We start from the raw sequence: 23950 nt of genomic DNA, 5'->3' as shown, positions 1-23950 counted from the left end.
TTAACCATATAGCGTCCTCTCAGTGCTGTTTTTGTCTCACTTGTGATAAATTCTGAATATTTGGGGGGAATGTATGTTGTCATTAAATTTAAGGTCATTAACTTGAAATGTTTACTATACATTTACTACTATATATTTATTATGAAGTGGGTGGTGGGGTGGTGGGGGCACTGTCCAAAATGTCAAGAAAAGGTTTTGTATCAGGTTCTAAACAAGCTTTGTAATGGTCTAAATTTAAGAATTTGATTTTAAGTGAGCGTAAATGATTTTTGCTTTGTTTTTTTGTAGCAGGGCTCTGTGAACAGGACACAGAATATTTACTCTACCAGAATGAAATATTAGGCTGGGGAATTATTTGGAGAGTGACTTTGCATTTTAAGATACACCGTACTCTCTTGTTGTCACTGCCATTAGCGCACTGTTTAATGTTAATTTTGTTTTTGTCTAAATGTGTGAATGTGCTTGCAAGGTATCATTAAGTTGTGTAAATGAATCACACTTTTTTTTCTTCCTGTTTTACATCTCATGATTAAACTCTACATTACAAGTTCTTGGGTAATTTTTTTAAAGGTTGTAATTTGTCACTCCTGCATCTTTAATTCTCTGACCAGGTCCTTTGAGATGATCTGTCTGGGATGGGTCACCGATGAGGTCAAGCAATAGATGACTGCTCCAGTCTGTGATGTTCCAGATGGGAGTAAAATTTTCTCTAATTCCGTGACAAACCCACTTGGCTTTGTGCAGCAGATAGACACAACCGATTGCATTGGGGCGGGGGGCAGCCCATCTGAAAGTGATCAGCGAGTAAGCTGCAGAGAATTACAACCCTGGGTTTGATGCAGATGATCAGTTGGCATTCCAAGGTTATTTTCAGCGGTTTTGATCTGTCTGATTCTTTTTTCATCACACAGGAGCATGATCTGGAATAATAATGATCTTACACCCTATTAGTTCTTGCACCACAGGGAGGTTAAAGGTCAAGCCCAGCCACAACTCATCTGGAAGTGGTAGCACTTCAGTGTCGTGTTCAAGGGCACACACACACACACACACACAACACACACACACACATAAAGACCAGCTTGCAGTTTGCTGTGTGATGAAAGGTGTGTTAGTTTGCCACTGTGCAGATCCCCTCTCTCTCTCTCTCTCTCTCTCTCTCTCTCTCTCACACACACACACACACACACACACACACACACACACACACACACACACACACACACACACAGGAAATTATTTTCTTCTCTCACAAATAAGAATCAACACTATTATGTCAAAAATGCTATACTTGACTTATGTGATTACAAGACCTTTGCATATTTTTATGCTACTATTTTAGTTGCCTTATATGGCTGATATAGGCATTCTTTGGTCTTGGTGCTGCAGCCAGGCTATTTAAAGCCTATCAGTGTAAGAGTTTTTTTTTCTCGGTCTATTGTGAGAATCTCCAAGAGGAGGAGCTCTGTATAGCCGTTTCAGTGCTTTCCCAGTTGCATAAAACTGCCCGATATAGAGACACTAAAGTACCGGAAGTTGCATGATATCCCTTCGTGAATAAACGTTTTTTTTGTTTGTTTGTTTGTTTGTTTTTTTCTGGTTGGCTGGCAGTTGTTGGAAAGAAATGAAAAATATTTGTATGGTCATTTTTTAGAGTGATTAAATTTAAATTATGTTTTGTGATAGATAAAAGTCGTAAAATTGATCAAAACATTAAAGAGGCTTAAATAAAAATAAATAAATGCATTTGATCTACTCCAGGCTTTTATTCTGAAAGTCTGAATGTCTCCGGGAGAGCCGCGTGCTGCGGTCGCCTTGACGCCGCCTTGCCTCCTTGTAGTCCACCTCTACAACATGCAAATTACCGAGCAACTCCAATATATCGCAGATTGGTTAACTACACAGAGCGCGCGGCGCAGCGCGAGAGCAGGGTACGGCACGCGCTGGCATTGTATTTTTATTTTATTTTAAGTTGACCGTAGAAGCATAATTAGAAAAAAGAGAGATTAAAGAATAGCCCCGCTTTAATGGCAACAATGTTTTAACACTGTCGCCTCGAACCTGCAACTTAATCCTAATTGACTGTGGAGAGACTGGAAGGAGGAAGGCTGCGGGCTGCTCATCATCCCGGGACCGGAGTGAAACCTCACCGCAAAGCGTCCTGGTGTATCGGAATAATTAAGCGTGTGAGAGTGTGTGTGTGTGTGAGGAACCGCAAAGGAAAAGGGAGAGGACTGACGGAACCTGTGAAGTTTTGTAGTGTGTCAGCCTGTTTTATAAGGAGCTTCGTGGACTGTAGTGAAACTGTTAGCCTGCGCGTCCCCCCTCTCCTCTTTTTAAAGGTGGTGGGTTACCCGCATTAACTGATGGACCAAGTACAGTGAAATTTGGACTTAAACATCGTCTTTCTTCAACAGTTTTATCCGGTAAGTGTCACTTTACGGTGAATGTAAATATTTTTCTGTCAATGTTCTGTCAGTTATGGATCAGATGTGATTTATGGAAAGTTTATTTCTGTTTCATTGCAATTAAATAACTGCCCCCCCCCCCCCCCCTTTTTTTTTTTTGTTTTGTTTATTGGGGTTAGCTTAAATGATAAGGAATCCGCGTCCATTACGGGCACGTTCTAACTAGCTAAAGAATGTTGCAGTGCCGTAACCATCCAGTTTTATCCCCCCTTAAAAACCTGCTATAAAACAGAGGGTGTAGATTGTCAGAAAGCACAGGCAGAAAACAGCTTTAAAGAAAAAAATAAATAAAAAATAGTGCCTGGACTTGACAGGAACAGAGAAGGAGCTGTGAGTTTTCCTGAGGGGGCTCCATTACTTCGAGCACACCTGGCTGTCTGCCACACACAGTTACTGTATCCTACGGCGCTGTTCTCCCCTATGGAAATTCGGACTGGTGTGCCTGTGCTCTGCTTTGTATTACATACAAGGAAAAATATATTTAAAAAAAAAAAAGACAAAACTTTGGAGTGAGTGGCTCATTTTTAAAAGAGCTCTGCGCGGTAACAGATTGAAGCTGCCTCACACTTCGCTCTTCCCTCCTGGCGTTCGGCCATCACTAATTATATCTGTGGCGTATGAATATTTATTAGTGTTAGTGGTCACAGGTGTCTTTTAATGGGCGCTGCGTCATAAATTCTGACAGAACCGAGCCAATCAGGAAGCAGAGCCAGCCAATTAATCTCATTACGTTTCACACGGCGCTGTTATAGCGTGCATGTTCACACTCTAATCACAGGCAGTTCAATAGATCTGCACTGCATTTGTGCCTTACTTCTAATCAGCTTTCCCCCTTCAATTAGAGGAAGTGCAAGTTAATGGGGAAAGCCCTGTCTGATTATCTTTAAGTTTGCTTAATTGAGTCTGGACCCCAATTTTTTGCTTGGATGAATAATGGTTAATAAGGTAATGCCCCAGTTATAGGCCCTGGATGGCATAACATTTGATTATTTATTTTTTTAATCACAACTTTCCTGTCTGGCTCTCTAGTGTTAAGAGTTTTCTTTTGTTTTTCCCCCCCTCCAGCTTTGTAGCTCCATTGCTATAATACCTAAATAAAAAAAGTCACCCAGGCACAGGGAATTATAGAGAGAGGGGAAACAAGAGCTGATGTTAATCGTGGATATCAGGTGGTGCAGTCGTGGTTAGTCCCCTACAACTGAACAAACTGTTTGCAGTGAAGGGGAAACACAAATATGTTTGAATAGGGTAGGTGTTGTCTGTAATGAGTTGAGTAGCCAAAAGGAAATTGGCCACAGGTGTGAGTGGTCTGCGGATTTCAGAGCCAGCTCTGGGTCGAGGGTAGAGCTTCTGGCCATGGTGAAACTATATTAGTGTGCTGTTTGTCAGATTGAGAAATCCTGCAGTTATGTATCAGAGAGCGGAGATGAAGTAGGCAGCGTGAGCCCACGTAATATTGAATCAGTCAAAAAAAAAAAAAGGAAGAAAAAAAAAAATGCTGGAACAAGGGGCAAGGGAGTTGAACTATCTCATGCCTGTTGAGTGGGTGGATGTCATAATTATCATTTCTCCAGGATTGTGGTGAAGGAGGGCCGCGGGCGCTGGCAGAATCTCTCACTGATATGTGGGTGTAGTGGTGGTGTCGACCCTGTAGGGGCAAGCCGCATCACTTCCAATCCAGAGGAGGAAAGGGACAAGTCCTGGCGTAATTGGTGCCTGGGAACACTGCAGGGGCGCTCGGGGAAAGTTGATAGACGGTCAGAGCGAGCGCAGAAACAAGGCAGCGCAGAAACACATACGCACTCTGAAGCCATGGACTGCTAGGGTGTTTGGGGGTGGGGCTCTAATGTGCTATCCCATGTCGGGCTGAAATGAAACAACCTCTAGCCTGACGCAACAAGTCAACTGTCTCGCATTCTCCGGCCCAAACTCCACCTCATTCTGTTTCAGCCCCCCAGGCTAAAAGCCGCCTGACTTTTAAGTAGTAGACGCACGCAACTGTTGGTGGGAGACCTTCAAGGGAAATGGGGAGAAAAGCCTGGGAGTAAACAAGGCTCTCTTTTCCTTCAGTGGAGAAAGGTTTCTGGCTTTTCGTGGTCGTGTGTCACAGCAGGAAGGTGTAAATTAGCAGGCAGGACTTGTCATAACACGATAAAAAAGTTCTTAAAATACTTTGTAATTGTAAGAGAAAGCAATCAGGAGCAGTTAAAGTGCATGTTTATGGTAGCACATTCCTGAGTAACCACAACATAACAAAGGAGTGACTGAGCACAAACACCTGTAAAATTCACTTCAGTTCAGTTTTATTTATATAGCTCCAAATCAAAGCAATAGTCACCTTTAAGGCACTTTATATTGTAAGTTATTGTCACAGTCTGGCTGAGGCAGACTGTATGTGTTTGCAAGAGAGGACTCAAACGCAGACCAAAAACTGAACGTGACATGGATTTACAAAAAACAAGCCGTTTATTGAGGCTAGGAAACAAGGTACAAACAAAGAGCATAGGTGAAACTAAACAATAACCTAAACTGGGTGAACTAAAACTAAACATGAAAAAACCTTAAACATGGTGAACTGACATGGATACCTGAAGTTGTGACGTGCATGAGCAGGCGACCTGACAAGGAATGACTGAAGACACATGGACTAAATGCACACAGGAGGATAATGAGGGAAACGGAAACACATGGGGAAACAGCTGACACACATGAACATAAGGACATCACAAGAGGAGAGTAAAACTAAAAACATTGAACATAGGAACACAGGACCCCTTCAAAATAAAACAGGAACCATAATGAGACGCAGACATGACAACATGAACTTGACAACATGAGACTCTCAGACATGAAAGGGCAGGGGGGACGTCACAGGGGTTGAAAACACAAGGGGGAACTAATAAGCAAATGAACATAGGAAACCTAATGAGCTTAAACATACTATAAACATCAAAATGAACTAAAAGTCAAAACACTGGGTCATAAGACCAGTGACCAGTTGGGGCTGAGGGAAGGAAGAGAGGGATTTTCTTTCTTTTTTTTTTTAAGTGCTTCTTGCTACACATAGTAAACACATCTGGGTCTTATCTGGGATCTTTTTGGCACTGACAGCTCAGATGTTTGGGCCAGACATGGTATTAATGTGGGTTATAATTAGTGTAGTGTGGACCAGATGTGGCCCAAATGTTGTAACACATTTAATATAAGAATTGTTTAAGGTGGACCAGTGCAGTCAGTCAGCGCCAGATATGGGCAATAAAAAAGTGCATACTTTGGCCACATTTTGGGGAAAACATTAATGTCTAGCAGGGATTAAATTATATTAGAGCATATTTTACGCTCTAAAATATGTTTATATATTTATGAGAACGGAGCTTGGTCCCCATAGATCTCTCGTAGTCTGGCTATTGAGTACTGCATATTTTCAACACACCTCAAAAACCTTTACAAGTTCAGCATTGTTCATTGTCTTGACACCAAACATTATCGCCAGCTGTTGAGCCTTTACCTATCCATCTTTATATTTTGCCAAGCACTTTATGAATATTGTAAAACCTTCTGCTGGAAAAGTAGCACATAGAATTTGATGGGCTGCTGCTAGCATTCTGATGAAATGCTCAGCGAGCAGATTATTTAGGACAATAACACCCCCCCCCCACCTTTGTTTGAAACGCAACACTCCCTTCTGTTGCAGCAGCGTCACGTGTGATGTGTACACATTTCTTGTGGCAGACGTGCAGCGTGTGCTGTGCTGCCTGTATATGCATTTAATCTGCAGTGTCTGTTGTGATTCCGGGAACTTCATTTGGCTCGGAGTAATCCATCTCAAAAACAAACAGGGAATTATGGGTGGCGTTGAGTCTTATATTTGACTTTGAAGCTTTTGTTCTGATAACAGGTTTTAGCAGGAGCTTAGAATGCTGTCCAGCTTCTTTAACTTCCCGCTGTGGCTCTCCCACTTAATTGGTCTTGAAAGGTCTTGTTTAGCTGGACGGCGCAGGTCAGCTCGAGTCTCTGCAGTTAAGTTGTCACACACTCAATTAACTGACAAAAAAAATGCACAGGCTGAAAGCAAGACACCTTGAACTTAATCTGCATTGAATTTGCTGTCTTATGTGTCCAGACAAGAATTATGTAAAAATATACCAGCTTTATCTTCCTTTTAAAAAGACATTACACCTTGGTGTTACTGATGCAGTCAAACAGACATAACATCTATCAATCTTCTCATCTAACCATCCACTCTTGCTCAATGGTGCCAGTCTGAAAATGTTTTTGACTATCGGTCCGTAAGCTCTGCCTCTGTCTGTGTGTACTGCTTAAGTCTGCTGCTGCATCTGATACTGGCAGCTCCAATGAGTCTTCTTATTTCCCTTGACCATAGACTGGATTTCCTTCAGGCAAATTTGCATCAGCCAAAGTGTCAGATAGGGTGGAGTTTTAGCTCTACTGGCTCTGCATCATAAAGCAAGTTATACTGATTCTAGTATGACACAGTAATGAATTATGGAGGCGCCTGGTGAATAAACAGGGAAAGGGCAGAGCAGAGGGAGAATCAGAATTGGTGGTGGGGGTGTGTGTGTGTATGATCCATCTCCATGTTTCCCAAACAGTAAAAGATAAATCTGTGACTTTGTGCTAATCCTATTACCTTCAACGTAGCTAAAAAAGCTGCGCCGCCATCTTTCCATTTCTCCCATGAACACACATGGGCTCAAAGTTTGCACCCATATGTGAAAATGTGCAGTCGCTTATGACAATCATAGTCTAGATCCTGTCAGGTAAATATAAAACACATACAGGCAACGTTTACATATGGCTTGTAGATTTTTCTTCCCTCTTTCTTTGCTTTTAGTAGGCGTCTTGATGAATTGTCACTTGATCACATACCATTCAGCTGTTACTAATGAACAGAGCCACTAACAGATGTGGTCATAAAAAACAGCTTATGACTTTATAATACTTTGTTCAGTTAGTAAACTCGTCATGGTTTTGCTGACGAACAGTAAGCTAGAGTGTAGTACGTAAGGCTGAATATCAAACTGATAAATCAGACTGATTACATCCTACCAAGTGTTGGATAATGTCTTGTTATTTGATACTAAATTTTAGTATATTTGAAGTAAATCTCATCAGTGTTAAAGAGCCAATCAGCAGACAGCATACTAGTGCGAAGATCTAATGATCTCAGTGACTGGCTGTCTAACGTGTAGCAGAGTTATACAGAGAAAATCTATGTTACAAGTACTTATTTGTAAGCTGTGTTTTAAAAAAATAGTTTCATATCTTCTCCGAGTAACTAAAGTCTAATTACCAAATGTGAAGAAACAACTGCTTTGATTCTACATCCAAAAAATGTTTGTTTTGTCCTGATAGGATATCCACTGAAGTTGAACTTGGGCCAGTCTGCACTGTTGTGCAATAAACATTTGCACAATATTTTAACCGGGCAAGTCATTATGAATACATTCATATTTATGGTGGTGGTCAAAAACTGGGAGGTAGCTAAAAAAGTTATATAAAGGTTAAGAACCAAGAGACATCTGAAAACACATACTGATAAACCACTACCCCAGGGGTGGGCAATTCCAGGCGCACATGCATCGATTGTTTTTTTTTTGAAAGGCTTACATCAGATAGCAGGTGGAGAAATTTGTACAAAAATTATTAGATTTGATGCCAATATCATAAAACTGCAATGCATGCATTAAAGAAAAGGCAACTACCAAGGCCGACTGTATGACAGATTTGATGAAACTCTTGAAATAATGGAGCAAAATAAGAGAGCAGGAAGCTGCTCTGTGTTTGACTGTAAGAACAATTAATCAGCCAGGACCGGATTTTCGAAAATCATTTCACATTTCCCAGAAATAGCCACATGCCCAATTTGAGGACGACTGTTAACTAATTGTAACATTACTGCAATGCGTGTGGTGACCCCCTTTAATTCCTGGCTTTTGTGCATTTTTAAATATTTGCATGAATATGTTGTAAAACAGCTCTGAGTTGGATCTCAAACATAAATGCGTAAATGGGTATGTTTTTATGTTCTGAAACTGCTTCTATGTGTAAAATGGTAAAATAACTTTCTTAATGGAGCTTTTCTATCCTAACGATCAATTTTAACAGTGAGGAAAACATATTGTTTAATCCTTGCTTTAAAAATAATCGAAGACTCTAGTTTTTGAATGATACCAGTCATAATTGCACAGTTAGGATATCCAGCGTGATCACAGTACATGACAATCCATCATGTCATATGAAAAATGTACTTACAGCTCGATTGTGTTTGACAATCACTTTATGTATTTGTAGTTTTTTTTGGAAGGAAGTTTCTATAAATTCAAATTGAAAGTTTCAAAATAGACCAGTATTGGTATATTGCAGATATCTAACTAGAATGCATATGAAAATATAAAAATCGTTTTTTGTTGCGAGTTAGTATTTTTAGAGATTTAATATAATTTAAGTTTCTATTTTCAGATTTTCAGGTTGTCTATGAACTTGCCTGCATTTTTGTAGACCACAGAAACCAAGCTGTGATTAACTGACATGACAGAATGTTCTAGGTGGTGCCCTTTCTTTTGTTTATTCTCAGTAGCCAGGCCTGTCTACCTATAATATGTGACTCCTTTGAGAATGAAGTTTTTGTTTTTTTCCAAGTGGCTGATCTACACCTATTTATGGAGCGAATCATAAGACCGTCATTACCATTACCCTGTGGCCCTTTTTTTTATGGAGGGCATGCTTTAAAATCGACATTAGAAACAACTGAAAGGCTGAAAGGACTAAGGATGGTTACACTGGAGATAGAAAGATATGAAACACTCACTGAATATTCTCAAAGAGCTATCTCATAATGATATAACACAACAATCTCTATTAAAACTGTTTTCTACTTTATTTAGAGTATTGGCTTTGCTTTCAGTTGCCTGACTTTCCAGGTAGCACTGAAACTAGATTGAGCATAGTGAACAAATGTATCTACACTTTGCCAGTCCTGCTGGTGAGTCACTCCTGAATAGAAAGTGTCCTTTTTTTTTTTCTTTTTTTTTTTTAAAGCGACAGTAAGGTATACAGAAACATACATCTGTTTGGTGCAGATGGGTCTTTTTACAAAACATACCTTGATCCTACTATACAGTGGCGTAACTCGCCTGCTCATTTCAGGAGAACTAATTACTGCGCATTAGTTAAACAGACCATTGGAAATGCAGGCCTTCTAAATCAAGCTTGCCAGGGGAGCTGAGCCACCCCCTCTTCCCTCCCTATCCCACACTGCCTTTGTGTTTCTATTATTAGTTCTATCATGCATATGTTCTCTATCAGAAATTAAGGCCCACCAGCAGAGAGCAGAAAGTGAGGAAGCTATGCAGTTACACAAGGTAGTGAGTAAGCAAAACTGTGGCGTTAACTGTGTCAGTTAATGGCCATAAAGATGTATTAGGTCTCTATGCATGATGAAGTTCAGTATCTGCTTATGACTTACCATAGGGATGAGCTCCCAGCTGTTAGAACTACTGAACAGCATGAGAAAAGCAGAGAGCCAATCGAATTTCTTTCTTTTCATTTTTTTTTTCATCGGGACACTGATGATGTTTCTAAAGATGCAATCCTTGTAGCAGCCAGCAGAGCGTGTGCTATCAGCCTCGCTCCCCTGATCACCAAGGCTGTGTGCTTCCAACACAGCTAAAAGGATCTTTGTTGGCCTGTTTGAAAGCACAATACTTCCACTAAAACCTCCACCATGCTGAAACAAAGGGCCAGAAAGTTCAGTCAGTGTTAATATATATATTTTATAAAATAGATGTATATAGACCGTTAACAGGTGGATGCACTTTAGTTAACTAAAACTAAAACTAGGAGCTAAAAAAACGTTTTGAACTTTTATTTTTTAAATTAAAATCTAAATCAGTCATACCTACTGCACTTACAAAACTAAAATCCAACTAAATATGTACAGCTGAAATGTCTTTAACATTGGTTTACTGGATTTGTTTTTATGCATGTTTGATTCAAATTTGAATAAATGCAATACAGTCACTTTCACTTGCGCTGGCACATGGAAAGTTTTGATAAACGTTTCAGCACAAGCACCGCAAGCAAAATGAAGCAATAGATCAACAATTCCGTTGGGAAACACATGATATCGCTCCATTCACAGGGACTTGACAGGCAAGAGCTCTGAAACCTGATCCTTGTACATGTGAATCCTCATTAACCATATGCAGAACAATACAATACATGTCAGATGTTGGCTCATATGTTTGAATAAAAGTTGTTTTGTAGAATCCTGATTCTAAACCTGCTTGGATTTCAGTCTCACGGTGCTGGTACAGATTATATTTACATTATTGCTGCGGGTGGTGAACAGGTGGATTAAACTGTCAGAGAACTTCAGACTTCAGTGAATTAAACTCTACTCTTTCAACCACCCTGTTGTCAGGATCCATTAATCATCGCAGCTGCAGGTAGCCTAGCAATGAGGAGGACTAAGGTCATAAAATGCTAAGAACCGAGGTGACTAATGCTTTTAAGAGCAAGTGAAAAGCCAATAATATTGTGAGATATCCACAAGACATCTCCATGATATGTCCAAAACACTAATTTGGAGTGACTTTTATCACTCTTGAGCGAGCTAAGAGAATGGCTCTATCCATCGGGGTGCCACTAGGGATAACAAGTCTTTCATGCTACATCAGGTTGCCTCCTGCAACAGAAGAAGGAATTATGCCTTATGGGCTATTTGTGGCTCTAGCGTGCTTTACTTTGACAGTGACGAGGACAGAACACGACTATGACTGTGTTCATATTATCTAAAAATAATGTTCGGAACTGTCAACCGGATGGTGTGCATTCATACTTAGTACAGTGCAAATCCAGGTCCTTGTTTTGTTGTCATATACTGTATCTATAGTGTGTGTGTCTTTGTCAGTCCACTAGAAACTATGACAAATGTACAGATGGTAAATAAGTGGTGCTGCAGTGTGCTGTCAGGGGCGTAAAGAGTGCAAAAATCAATGGCAAGCAAGGGCACACGAGCTGTTCAGTAAGGATGGCATGCTTAGTATGAACCCTGGCTTTGCAAAGGAATGCCCAATACAGTTGTCATTTTAAAGTTTGTCACAGTCAAGCTGTGATAAAGCCACATTCAGTCCATTCATACTGAAATGCTGTCAGCAGTGAGATGTCTTTGTCAGAATCCATAGCAGTGTGGATTTTTGGTGACTTTTGCAAAGGGACATGCTCCAAGTTTATCAGCAAAGGTCTGCTCAGCTGCATCGCTTTCTCACACTACTTATGTGATACATTAGATTACCAAGTAATGAATTCTGGACTCATCTGCCTGTTCGAAAGTGACTTGTCCTACAGAAATGTTGATAAGAATAAAACTTGATTGCGTTGTTTCTAGGGCTGCGTGATTATGGCAACCATATCATTTAGCTCAATTATTGAAATCTTGATGATTTAACACATTGGTCACCTGATCAAACATGCTGCATGTATTAAACTTTAAAGTTGGAGCAAATTTCATATAAGGAGAGGAATTTTTTAATTTTTTAGGTTCAGTGAGAGTGACGCATGGTTGTCCTCTATGGAGTTAGGCGTACACTAGCGGGTGTTATTGACCCTAAACCCAGTTTCGCAAGGGCAGCCAGACGTCCTGGCTTACAGCCTCCATTGGAGGATGTCTATGGGGGAAACAAGGGGCTGTTGTGTGCTTCAGGGGACCTGTATAGTAGCTATGGGGAAACAATGGAGAACTAAGACCAACAAATAACTGGCACCTCTGCTGAGCGCCACTGAAAGTGGACTGAGAGACCAGCAAAGTGTTTGAGGCAAAGGCAGCTGCAGGCAGACATCAGTGATCATTCCACAGGCTTTTTAAAACTTCCTTTACACTGATTAGAAAGATTACTTAGGGTCAAGATGAAAATGCTCCTGTGTAAAACAAAGGGATACGCTTCATTGATAACACACACAAAAGTGAGTTTCATATTGAAAATGCATGCAAAAAGTTTTTGGATATACTTATCTTTGGTTATTTAAAGTCATTTGGCTGCTTACATCATCTCAGATATCATGCGTGCACTTGTCTGAATGGACACACTAATGAACATATAAAAAGACAACATTTATTTACAGCAGTGCTGTAAAAGTCTGCGTGGAAGATAAGCATTTGTGTATTCATGGCTTTCTGTGTGAGAGTGCTCGCACAGTCACATAGACGAGGCCTTGTCACTCTGACATATTATACCCACGGGGGGCAGTGGACTCACTGTGGGTGTTCCGTGATATTATGGAGTGTTTCACTGCACTGGAACAATACAATTTATAACCGGTCCAGCAGAAGCATTAACAGGGTGTTTATTGGTTTTATAAATGGACAAAGCCTCCTGTGTATGTTCCAGCGATGGTAAAGAACCCGGCCTATGATTAATATTCCATCAACAGACTTTTTCCTCACTTTCTCTCTGATGTCTTACTCTCCTTCGCTCCATGCTGCTTTTCCTTTTTTCTTTTTTTTTCACTCATCTGATTCGATTTTGGGTGATGAGTTGGCTTCGCTCGCATGCATGAGGAGCGATCTCATAGGGCTTCAGTAGATCTCTAATTGAATTGTCTGAACAGCACGAGATGAACATTTGAATGTGTAAAAAAAAAAAAAAGAGAGTGCAGCAGAAGACTGGCACTGGAAGAATGTTTCATCTCCTGCGCCCATCACACCGACTTCCATGCAACATTGATTGCTTGAAAAATGGATCAGTTGAGAGGAGTCTGTTTGAAATCCAGTAGGAAGAGAGCATCAAACTACTGCCGTTCTCTATCTGCTCTCTGCAGTGTTATCATGCAGCACGCGATAACATCTGTTAATAGTCTTTTTTTTTTCCATTTCATATTATCCTACAAGCCATTAGGGTCACAAAGGTGAGCGCCTTGGGTCCCATGACTTCCACCAGACTCCTGAGCAATCAAATGTATATAAATAATAAAAAGGGAAATGCTGCAGTTATTATTCAGCACTAGATTTGGGAGATGTTGTCTGAATATTATCGCTGTCTAAACAATGTAAATTTAATAGGTTTGACGAATGAGATTTTTGTGTCTCATTTTGGTTTGTCACATTATCTTTAATTGCTAAACACGAGTACATAGTCACATTTCTCAATGTTCTGCATAGAAATGCTTGAAAATGATTATTGCTTAACTCCCAGTGATGTCTAACTGTATAAATGTGGAAGTTGTTCACAGCTTAGAAGTTTTGCCAATGTTTGATTTTACATTAATATCTTCTTTTCGTATATGGAATCTGTGAGTATGTCTTTTCAAATACAGACTTTAAAAAGTTGATTCAAATATTTTCTTTCATTCTTGTTGCTTTTTGCAATAAGAATTCAGAAGCGAAAGACTGATTTCTAAAATAAATGCCATGCCTTTCCACATGGACGTGGGGGGGGCAAGCAGCTGGAAAGGTCTAAGGGCAATTCCACCACTCAGAGAAAATTTTGGCTTTGAAAGCTTAAATTTGGTGGCCTATAGCCAATTCTGATACCTCTCTTCCATCACTTTACCTCCTCTTTTAATGAGTTTGCTTAGCCATCTGTAAATATAAATTATTGCAGAGACCATTAAATGATAAATGTCTATTGATTCTTAATCTACGTTTTTATTTATTTAGTGACCGCTTGACTGCAGTGTTTTGAAGACATGCCAACGTGATGTTAATTAGAAACATAAACAGATATATCCATGATTAATCCTTAGCAGGAAATTACATTGACCTGGCAGGTTCAACACAGATATGACACCACATATCCCAAATAGCAAAACAATAACTATTCCTAATAAAGTTCTCCTGTATAAATACATAAAACAGCCAATAAAGGGTGCAGTCCCTTTGGCTGATTTCAGCTTCAAGAGCAGTCTTCTGTCCACCACCTGCTGGACTCTCAAATTCACGCCAATCCATAAAGTCCTTAATTCTTCCTCAGTTTCCCTCCTCCTCACCTCATTTGAGCAAGAATCATAAGAGGTGAAATCATAGAAACCGAGCCAAAGATTATTAAGATCACACTAAGTAAAACTTAGACTGCAGAACACCAGAATGATGTGTTATATTTGGGATTTTATAAACTGCATTCAACTATTACAAAGTTTAAAACTACAACACATTATTCAAATCTATTTGCTTTGTGGATTGTTGGTTGGACAAAAGGGAAATAATAATCTGACATTTTCAATTCTGTACGACATACCGGATAGATGACAGGAACATAAATGCAGAATAGTCTACAGTTTAAAAGACATCATCACTGTTTGAGAGACATTTTCATCCTTTGTGTATCTAAACAGTAGCTCAGTGAGTGATCTATAATGAGCAACTTGTCTTTCTCAAAGAGTGGTTGGTCTCCTTATTGTTGTACTCCTGTCCAGTCAGATTCAGAGCGCCAGATTTCCCTCGAGGCAAGAACATTCAACTAATTATTCCTGTGCATTCTGCCTGATGTTGTGGTGATTCCCTGTAGAAATGAGTAAGGGAGGGGATCACGAGATTATTAGTGCATTCAGGACCAGATTTACTAAGCAGGTCAAATTAACAGGAGACTGTAATCTGAGAACAACAGGAGTTTAAAGGTCTGCTGTTGATCTGCTAACACAGAAACAGACAGTGTATTTTAGTAATATCCAATTCAGAAACTTGTGTAGGGTCACGGACGAGAAGAACAGATGAGGGTGTGAGGAATTGGCTAACGATGCAGGTGCGGTTTGTTACCTGCAATCTGCAATATGTTATTAGCATGGGTTTGAAAGCATTTGTTTCTCTCAGTAATCAGCATGGCAGGGAAGAAGTGAAGAAGAAGCTGTTTTCTGTGGTAGAATCAGAGGTGTTATTGGAGGAATGTAATATCCATCCAGCCATCTTTTCTTTCTCCCCTTCAGGATCTCCCACATGCAACCTGCTCACTAAAGGGACACTTGTAACAGCATTGAGGTGCATACATTAGCAAGAAAGCTTGCTTCATGGAGGAAATTTTTAAAATGACCTGAGGAGAAACGTTTGTGGACTACTACGGTTGTCTCACCTGTATGCCGCTTGGGTTTGGTATATCAAAAATTTCCACTTGTGGCTAACCACTGTTGAGCAGTTGCACTTTTACTATAATTAAAACAACAGAAATCACTCAGTCGCAAAAAAATACCATCAGTTAAAAACTTGACATCGAATATCTGTGTTCGTTAGACTACGTTTTTCTGCTTGGTGGGTTGATGGGGTTTTTTTCACCTCCCTCCCCCAAACGTTGTAAACTTGTCTTTATTAAGCACTGCAGGAATTATAGGTGTTGCAAATTTTCTGTGCCTTTTATTGAATTGTTTTTCTTTTTCCAAAGCAATGTAAGAATACCATTCCTTGGCATTCAGTATATCGCTTTTCCTTTCATTCCCCCCAAAAAAATGAACACATCTTTTCACCGGCACACTTTGTGTTCTGGCCTGCTCACGGTTGCAAGTGTTACAGTAAAGTGTAAAATGCTGCAGCAGAGGACATGCTCAACTACTGTAATAACATTACATTATGTGCTTTAATTTAAATACTTCCCAGGCCAGATTTTGCAGTCTGAAACAGAAACTTGTCTAAATAGATATGCTGTAAAGCTAGCCAAAGAAAAAACTGTCCACACATTTCCTTTTACTACAGCTTCCTTTTTGGCTCTTTGTGCACTTATGAGAGTTGAAGCTGGTGCCATCTGAGTTAGGTAAGAGTTCAGTGACATTACCAGTAATGTATTACTTTGGTAATGTAACGAGTGTCTTAGGGTTTTTATATTTCTTAGAGTTCTCGCTATTCAGTGTTTCCCGGGTCCATGGAGTGAGGAGTGTAAAGTCTCTTATCGGTTATTGCAGGTATGTGGAGAATGACCTTGGGGTATATGCCTGAACCTCAAAGATGTTGAAGATGGAGTTGTCTTGGTTTTCATCAATACTGTTGACTTTGCCCTGTGGCACCAAAAATGCATGGAGGCATGGTGAGGGAGGCAAAAAGTTGAAAGAAGGAAAGAAGAGGCACGGAGAGGGTTGGGGAATAACTTCAGAGATGTTTTAGCTTCATGGAGCTGATATCTTCTCTCTGTTGTCTCCCTGGGTTAGGTGTGTGTTGTGTGAAGATTGCTTGACTTGGTAAACAGAACAATTGTTATATTTATAGTCAGACTGTAGTAAGCATTTAAAATCTGAACGTCTGATGTGTTTCAGAACAGTAATTAAGCTAATTGGTACATGAATGCCTGCTGGTCCCTTGGTCTGTATCTCTAGGCTATATAGAAAATGTAATTTTCTAAAACTTTACAATTAGAGGACAAAAAAAAAATTGAGCATCCAAACTGACACATCAAAAACTTCACATTTTTTTTAAAGTCTTTTTGTTGTTTTCCCCAAAACAGTAGTGTGGTTTTTGATGATGAATTCACAGGGTGTATCTCTAGTCTGCACACCAAAAAAGATATTTTTTTCTATTACTGCTTTAGGGCACAGGCAACTGCAAACACCCCCAGAAAATATGCCCCACATGTCTCTGACTTTGCGTAAAGGGGAGATATTTCCTCAGCTTTGTAAAGAGAGACAGTTGAGTATTATTTCGATAGATATCTTGAGTCATAGCTTTCACTCTCTGACAAACACAGGCTGGATTGGCTTGCCCCGTCTTGCCAGAATGAAGCTTTCCAGTTACTAATCGCATTCGTTAACAAGAACGGCTGTCATCTCTCACGTCTTTCCTCTTTGAAGAATCCCATTCGTTAACAGTGAATATCTAGATGATTCTTGATCTAGGGAAGATGTCTACACTTCTGCACCAGTCCCCCAAGAGTGATTTAGCCTTTGATCCATCGGGATTTTAGTCGACTTAATGTAATAGATTTCAATGTGGTGCGCAGGCTGCTCATCATTAAAATCAGATTTCAGCTTTTCCCTTGTCATTCAACATAAATCCTACTCACAGTTTGATTTGGTTTTCAGTGGACCGAGCTGCCCCTCCACACGCTTCGGTTTATTGCTTTAATATAGTTTGTAAAATAATACAGTCAAGAGTATTTGAAAGAATTCAGATGTATGAATACAGGGTTGGCTCAGATTTAATTCTCTTTGAGTCCAGCCTCATGTGAGTTAGCTGGTTTTGCAATAAAACGGGGTCATTTATTTCACGTTCTAAATGTAGAATGCTTGTTCTAAATGTTGCTTTGACATGGATTGAAGTGACTTCTGCATTTGCATGACTCACACTACGTCTTTGTTCAGACGAGCCTGCATATAAAGGGCAGAGAAATCAGTCAAATGAGTCTCTCTCTCTCTCGCTCTGCCTCTTTTTTTTTTTAAATAATGTACCATTATCCCACTGAGTCACTGGGAAGAGTTGCTGTCTGATCTCAGTCCTCACCCTGTGGAATTTATTTACTCATCGGTAAAATGCAGTGCCCCGGGAGGGAGTCTTAATTCTGAAGTGTTTTATTGGATGAATAGGCGTGCCATTAGCTAGAGATGATGCTACATATACTGAGTAAAGGCAACATAGGTGTAAACATTCAGAAAGAAGAGAATACTTCTTAGAGTTTTCACAGTTGCTAAGACATCTCCACCCCTTTTTGTAAAACTGTTAACGACACCTTACTAAACCTCTGACAATGCTGGCGAAACCAGTCGCATCAAAACAGCTTTGTCAGAGCTCAAAAACCACACAGTGTTTTCAGATCACACACACACTCACAGCCTGCGAAAAATAAGCCCACTGCTGTGCATTCATTACACACTAAAGTGAAAGAAAAAATGATGAGAACATGAAGCTCCAAGATTTTTTTTCCAGTAAAAATAAAGTGTGTGAAGCTGCTTCCAATTCCACTAAAATAACAAAATATGTACCTTTGCTGTGCAGTAGATGTTGGATTTTGTGATGGCCACGGATGATCAACAGAGATCTGGTTGTCCTGTTTGCCTCACAAGTTTGCATGAAATTCATTCATGTATTGTATATCTCATAAGAAATTAATACGATATAATTTACTCACAAAGATGGTCTCTTTCGTATTGCAGCATAGTCATACGTTAAAAAGTCAATAAATCAAGAGAATATTCGCAAATAAATCAGAGTGTGCAAGTATAAATCTAAATATAGGTAAAGCATGCTGACTATAAGAGGGAGTGGGAAATTGTATTAAAACTAATGAGCGTTTCATATAAATTGAACACAATGTGTAGAGAATACTGGACACTGTTAGCATTGTTTTCTAGTCTTATATATTTTTCATGCAATTAAGGCTGTGCAAGGACAGTTCTACACTACATAAAGGCTTTGACCCAAGAACTGTGTTACTCGTCATGCATATGATGCACTCATAAATATAATTTTACACTTTTACACATACATAACATAAACTTGCTGTTGTAACATATGAAACTTAAATGACATTTGGATCACTGACAATGAGACTGAATATAATTTTAATGCTACGTGTAAGTGGCACAGTTATTTAGGACATCGTGTTTGAGTTTGACCTTCTGCAACATAGTTGCTTAACACTTTTCTTTTTCCTCCCCACCCCTTCTGCCCATCCTTTCTTCACAGATTTCTCAGGCCGAAATGCTGCCTTGTGTCATTTTCATCGGCTTGTTTCTCGCTGCGGTCCAATCCCAAGATATCCATCCCTCAGAGGCATCATCCTCCATTAGTGAGTCTTGTGACTCCTTGTGCTCTTGCGAGAGAAAAGACGGCATCTTTCATCTTAACTGCGAGCAGAGAAACATCAGCAAAATCTCCCAAATCAAAGTCCCAGCAGGTGTGCCCTTCCACCTGAACCTTTACAAGAATGACTTGGTTGAGCTCCGTGCTGAGGAAATGGAAGGGCTTAAGAGTGCCCTTTCACTGCACATCGGGGGTAATAGTATACAAGAGCTGGAGCCAGGGGTCTTTAGCACTTTCGGTTCGCTGAAAAAACTCCATATAAATAGCAATTTCCTCGTCACACTGAAAGAGGACACTTTTCAAGGCCTGGTGAATTTGGAATTTCTCCAAGCTGACACAAATTTCATACGGGTCATCGAGCCAGGGGCCTTCAACAAACTGATCCGCCTCAAGGTCCTCATCCTCAATGACAATTCCATCGAGTTTTTACCCAGCAACATTTTCCGATTTGTACCACTCACCCACCTGGACCTGCGTGGCAACAAGCTCCAGACACTGCCCTATGTCGGCTTTTTGGAGCATATTGGGCGCATAATGGAACTCCTCCTAGAAGACAATGACTGGGTCTGTAACTGTGACATTTTACATTTAAAAATCTGGATGGAGAACATGAGAGCCCAATCATCAATCAGCGATGTGATCTGCACCACACCACATGACCTCAAGGGGTCCATTCTGGCAAAGGTGAAGCGGGACATCCTCTGTCCATCCCACGCCAATATTCCCTTGGAGGAGCCGTCAAAGTCACTGGATATGGTTGTTACTCCCTCATCCAAAGTAGCTCAGATTCCCAAGTTGGTCAATGCCAAGGATGACGGCAGAATCCTGACACCATCTCACATTCCCAGCAGTCCTTGTGTGGAGCATTGTTCTTGTCACAATCACCCCGTGGCTGGGTTTTTGATGCATTGTCAAGACCGAGGAATTCAAAAGGTGTCAGATATCGGAATACTTAAGGAAAGCCCAACTAAGCTCGTTATGACGGGAAATATGATTCAGAAACTTCTGAAGTACGACTTTGTAACATATGATAGTTTAGAATTGCTCAACTTGGCAAACAACAGAATCGATTACATTGATAATGAAACTTTCCTCAGCTTAAGCAGCTTGAAAAAGCTCTACTTAAATGGCAACAGAATTGAAAAGCTTTTCTCTACCATGTTTGTAGGACTGCACAACCTTGAATACCTATATCTGGAATACAACCTCATCAAAGAGATTGCACCAGGCACATTTAATCCCCTGCCAAACCTGAAGCTGCTGTCATTAAATAACAACCTGCTCAGCTCTCTTCCAGCGCAGATATTTCGCAACGTGCCTCTCGCCAAATTAAACCTGAGAAAAAACCTGCTTATGCACCTGCCAGTGAGCAACGTGCTCGATCAACTCGACTCGCTGGAGCAGATTTATTTAGAGGACAACCCCTGGGACTGCAGCTGTGACTTGCTCAGCCTCAAACAATGGGTAGAGAAACTGAGAAAGGACACAGTGGTGGGCTCCATTTTGTGTCACATGCCAAAGAAAGTGATGCAGACCGACCTGAGAAGCCTTCATCATGAGGTGCTTTGTCCCGGTTTAGGGACCTACCACCCATTGCCCTCAAATGAAGAGAGTGTGACAGCCACCCTGGGGCCCAACAGCGATGAGAGGAGTCTCCTCATCTCACTCACAGACACTATCCCACTGTCTGTGCTCATTTTAAGCCTTCTTGTTTTTGTCCTCATGGTCATATTCTGCTCGGCTGGGCTGGTGGTGTTCGTCGTGCATCGGCGGCGGCGGAGGGCGAAGAAAAAAGCAGCAGAGGAGCAGCCGCGAGAAAACACCAGCAGTAGCTCCCCCATTCACTTGCATTACAGCATGTATGGGCAGAAAACCACTCACCACACTCTGACACAGAGGACGGGGTCCACCACTCTGTACGAGGACAGGTCGCACAGTCCCATCGTGCAGATCTGCCGCAACCCCACCTACTGCTCTCAGCACAAGGAGCACGACGCCGATATGGATTATAACCTCGACGAGCCCAGCTCCAAGCATCACCTCTGCCGGAGCATCATGGAGAAGGAGAACACGTCGCCCCTCACGGGAAACCCCAGCTCAAAGTTCAGATCCATGCCCGGAGAGTGCCCCGCGGAGTTTGTCACTCTCAGCAACCCCAACTCCTTGTACAGGAACATTCTGGAGAGGGAGAAGGAGCTGCAGCAGCTGGGAATAACAGAATACCTGAGAAAAAATATGCCTCAGCTTCAGCCTGCTGTAGACATGCAGGTCCCAGGGCACCAGGAGGAGGTGAAACTAATGGAGACAATTATGTACTCAAGACCGCACAAGGTCATGCTTGAGCAAACAAAAAACGAGTACTTTGAACTCAAAGCTAACCTGCATACTGAACCAGACTATTTGGAAGTTCTGGAGCATCAAACTGCATTTAACTGAGCTTATGAAGTTATAATAAATATATATACATAAAATGTTTGATCTAAGTGCCTTGTCCTTTTTGCCCTCTTGTACTTGCCACAGTGTAAAATATAAATATAGATATATGATGGGCACATCTCTTAAATTGTAGCACAGAATGTAATTGGTTGATTCTTTTGTTATGTTTCATCTGTTGACAGCCATGTTATGTAGCTGGTAAAAGGTGTCATTATTTATGGCCAAATATAACTTAACCGCTTAATCTCCACAGGACCACTGAGACGTCATTTGAAATATAACATCATCTTCAAAGATTCAGTTTGCTGTGGCCAAAACAAAACCCGAACCTAACGCGAGATGAGCGTGTGCTGTCTAGGGTTGAGTTCAGGATTAGGGTTAAGAGGAACACACCATTCACACACAGACTGTTAGATGAAAACTACAGAGCTTCATTTAAACAGCATCAGCTTCTGCTTTATGAAAATACCCTAAACCCCAACCCTAATACGAACCCTGTTGGATGTTTAAGAGGTTAAAACTCACAGTCTGTTGAACAGACCTGTGTTGAAACCAACTTTTTTTGTTTTTTTTAAATGATTAATTACATCTCTGCTGTGTTACTGCAGCCAAATGAATCGATCCACATAGCACCCTCCCCATCCCCCTCACGCTCCAACATCCCGACGGAATAAAGCAGATGTTTGGGAAGAAGTGAGTGAATTTCAATCATCACTTGACCCAGAAATGCTGTTTAATCAGTTTACCCTGACTCTGGGTATGACCTGATTACATCCTCTGTCAACATAAGCCAGCTGGATTGCCGCAACCAGAATGCTCATTGTGCCGAAGAGTCAGCAAATTGCCAACATGTACATAAAAATATATATATATATATATATAAAAAAAATACAGGGATAGGAGTGCAGTTTGAAAGCTATCCTTCTGTCAGTTAATTGACACGACATAGGAACTTTATTTATTTTTGTACAAGCTACGTCTTTATTTCTTGAGTCAGTAAGTAGAGCACTTCAAGTAAAGTATATACACCACTGTAATGTTGTAAAAATGCATTGCACTAATCAAATGCCATAAGATGGTGCATGACAATCAGAGTCCTGCTGAAATTTGTTTTGTTTTGTTGTTTTTTTTAAGCTTTTGATGAAAAAGCCACTAATGTGGAATATCATTGATCTGTGTGTGTCTGAGTGTCTGTGTGTGAGACGTGTGCCACTATTTTCTGTCTGACAACAGCATTTGGGAACATTGTTCGTTCCTCGTGCTGACATTTATTAACTTCCTGGAATATAACATTGCCCGAAAGCGAGCGAAGGTCCAGTTTTCCACAGACAGCCTGATAGAAAACAGACTCCAGCCGACTTCTCTCTGTTTCCCAGCTCACATTATAAACAGCTGACGAGTTGGCGAGTGACATGTGCAATGTAGACATTGTCGTTATTCTGCATTTATACTGTTTGCTCTTCATACTCTTGGAAACTCAACATTTGGAACGGTTCATGTAAGCACACACTCTGTAGCTTTTCTACTTAACTAGAGTTAATTATTTATTCTGTATATTTTGTATATACTTATGTTCCATTATATCTATTGTTTTTTTGTGTGCCTTCAGTGCTGTACAGACTATAAACAGAACTTGTAATTGAAAGAGGAAATAAAGAATTGCAGTATACATATGGTTTGTAAGTAATTTATGGCTAACTCATGTATACATCCAGCCTGTTTTACCTTCAAGATAAAAGAATTCAAAGCTGCTGCTTCTCAACACCGCACCCTATATGCGCTAATTGCCACACCAGGCACTCGAAAAAGACATTTTCTCTCATTGTGCTATCAGTCCTGCACAGCATACGTGCGAGGATGTACTTGTGTAAACAACATTTGGGTTTTTTTTTTTTCCAGCTATGTGAATAATTTACCCCCCCGCAATGGCTCAGACCTTGTCCTTAATCACACAACAGTGGCGGCAGGCTTTTTGTCCAGCCATGCTCTACTGCATTACTTTTTTTTTTTCTTTCCACTTGGGGAAACAGTGGATCTTCTGTAATTCCTCTACTTTCTATCATAACTGATGTATCCGACACTGCTTTCCAAGAATACACACGTAACACAGACTGCCACTGACATCTAAATACATAAACTCTGTATGCACGCACATCATTTAAGGTATGAAAACTCTCAGAGGCACACACAGACATGCACACAGCAGGGAAGACAAATGATCTTCTGCTGCTTGATCCTATGAGACTCATAAGCAATATGCTCCTCTAAAGGTGAGACATTAGCAAAGTGCAAAACTGTGTGCAGGATGCTTTAT

General features: G+C 40.5%; 1 protein-coding gene across 1 annotated transcript; it reads left to right on the top strand.

Moving 5' to 3' along the window:
- Positions 1 to 1863: 1863 nt before the first annotated feature.
- Positions 1864 to 23295, top strand: slitrk6 (SLIT and NTRK-like family, member 6). The gene is made up of 2 exons (XM_085399079.1): positions 1864 to 2426; positions 19084 to 23295. The coding sequence occupies exon 2, from the start codon at positions 19099 to 19101 to the stop codon at positions 21634 to 21636; it is 2538 nt and encodes an 845-aa protein (XP_085255205.1). The 5' UTR covers positions 1864 to 2426; positions 19084 to 19098; the 3' UTR covers positions 21637 to 23295.
- The last annotated feature ends 655 nt before the right edge of the window (positions 23296 to 23950 follow it).

Source organism: Rhamphochromis longiceps, linkage group LG23, assembly GCF_057381845.1.
Source record: "Rhamphochromis longiceps isolate RC_006_pf linkage group LG23, R_longiceps_female_GT1.1, whole genome shotgun sequence".
Taxonomy (NCBI): domain Eukaryota; kingdom Metazoa; phylum Chordata; class Actinopteri; order Cichliformes; family Cichlidae; genus Rhamphochromis; species Rhamphochromis longiceps.
Note: the sequence above shows the minus strand (reverse complement) of the source record. Positions and strands in the feature narration are given on the sequence as shown.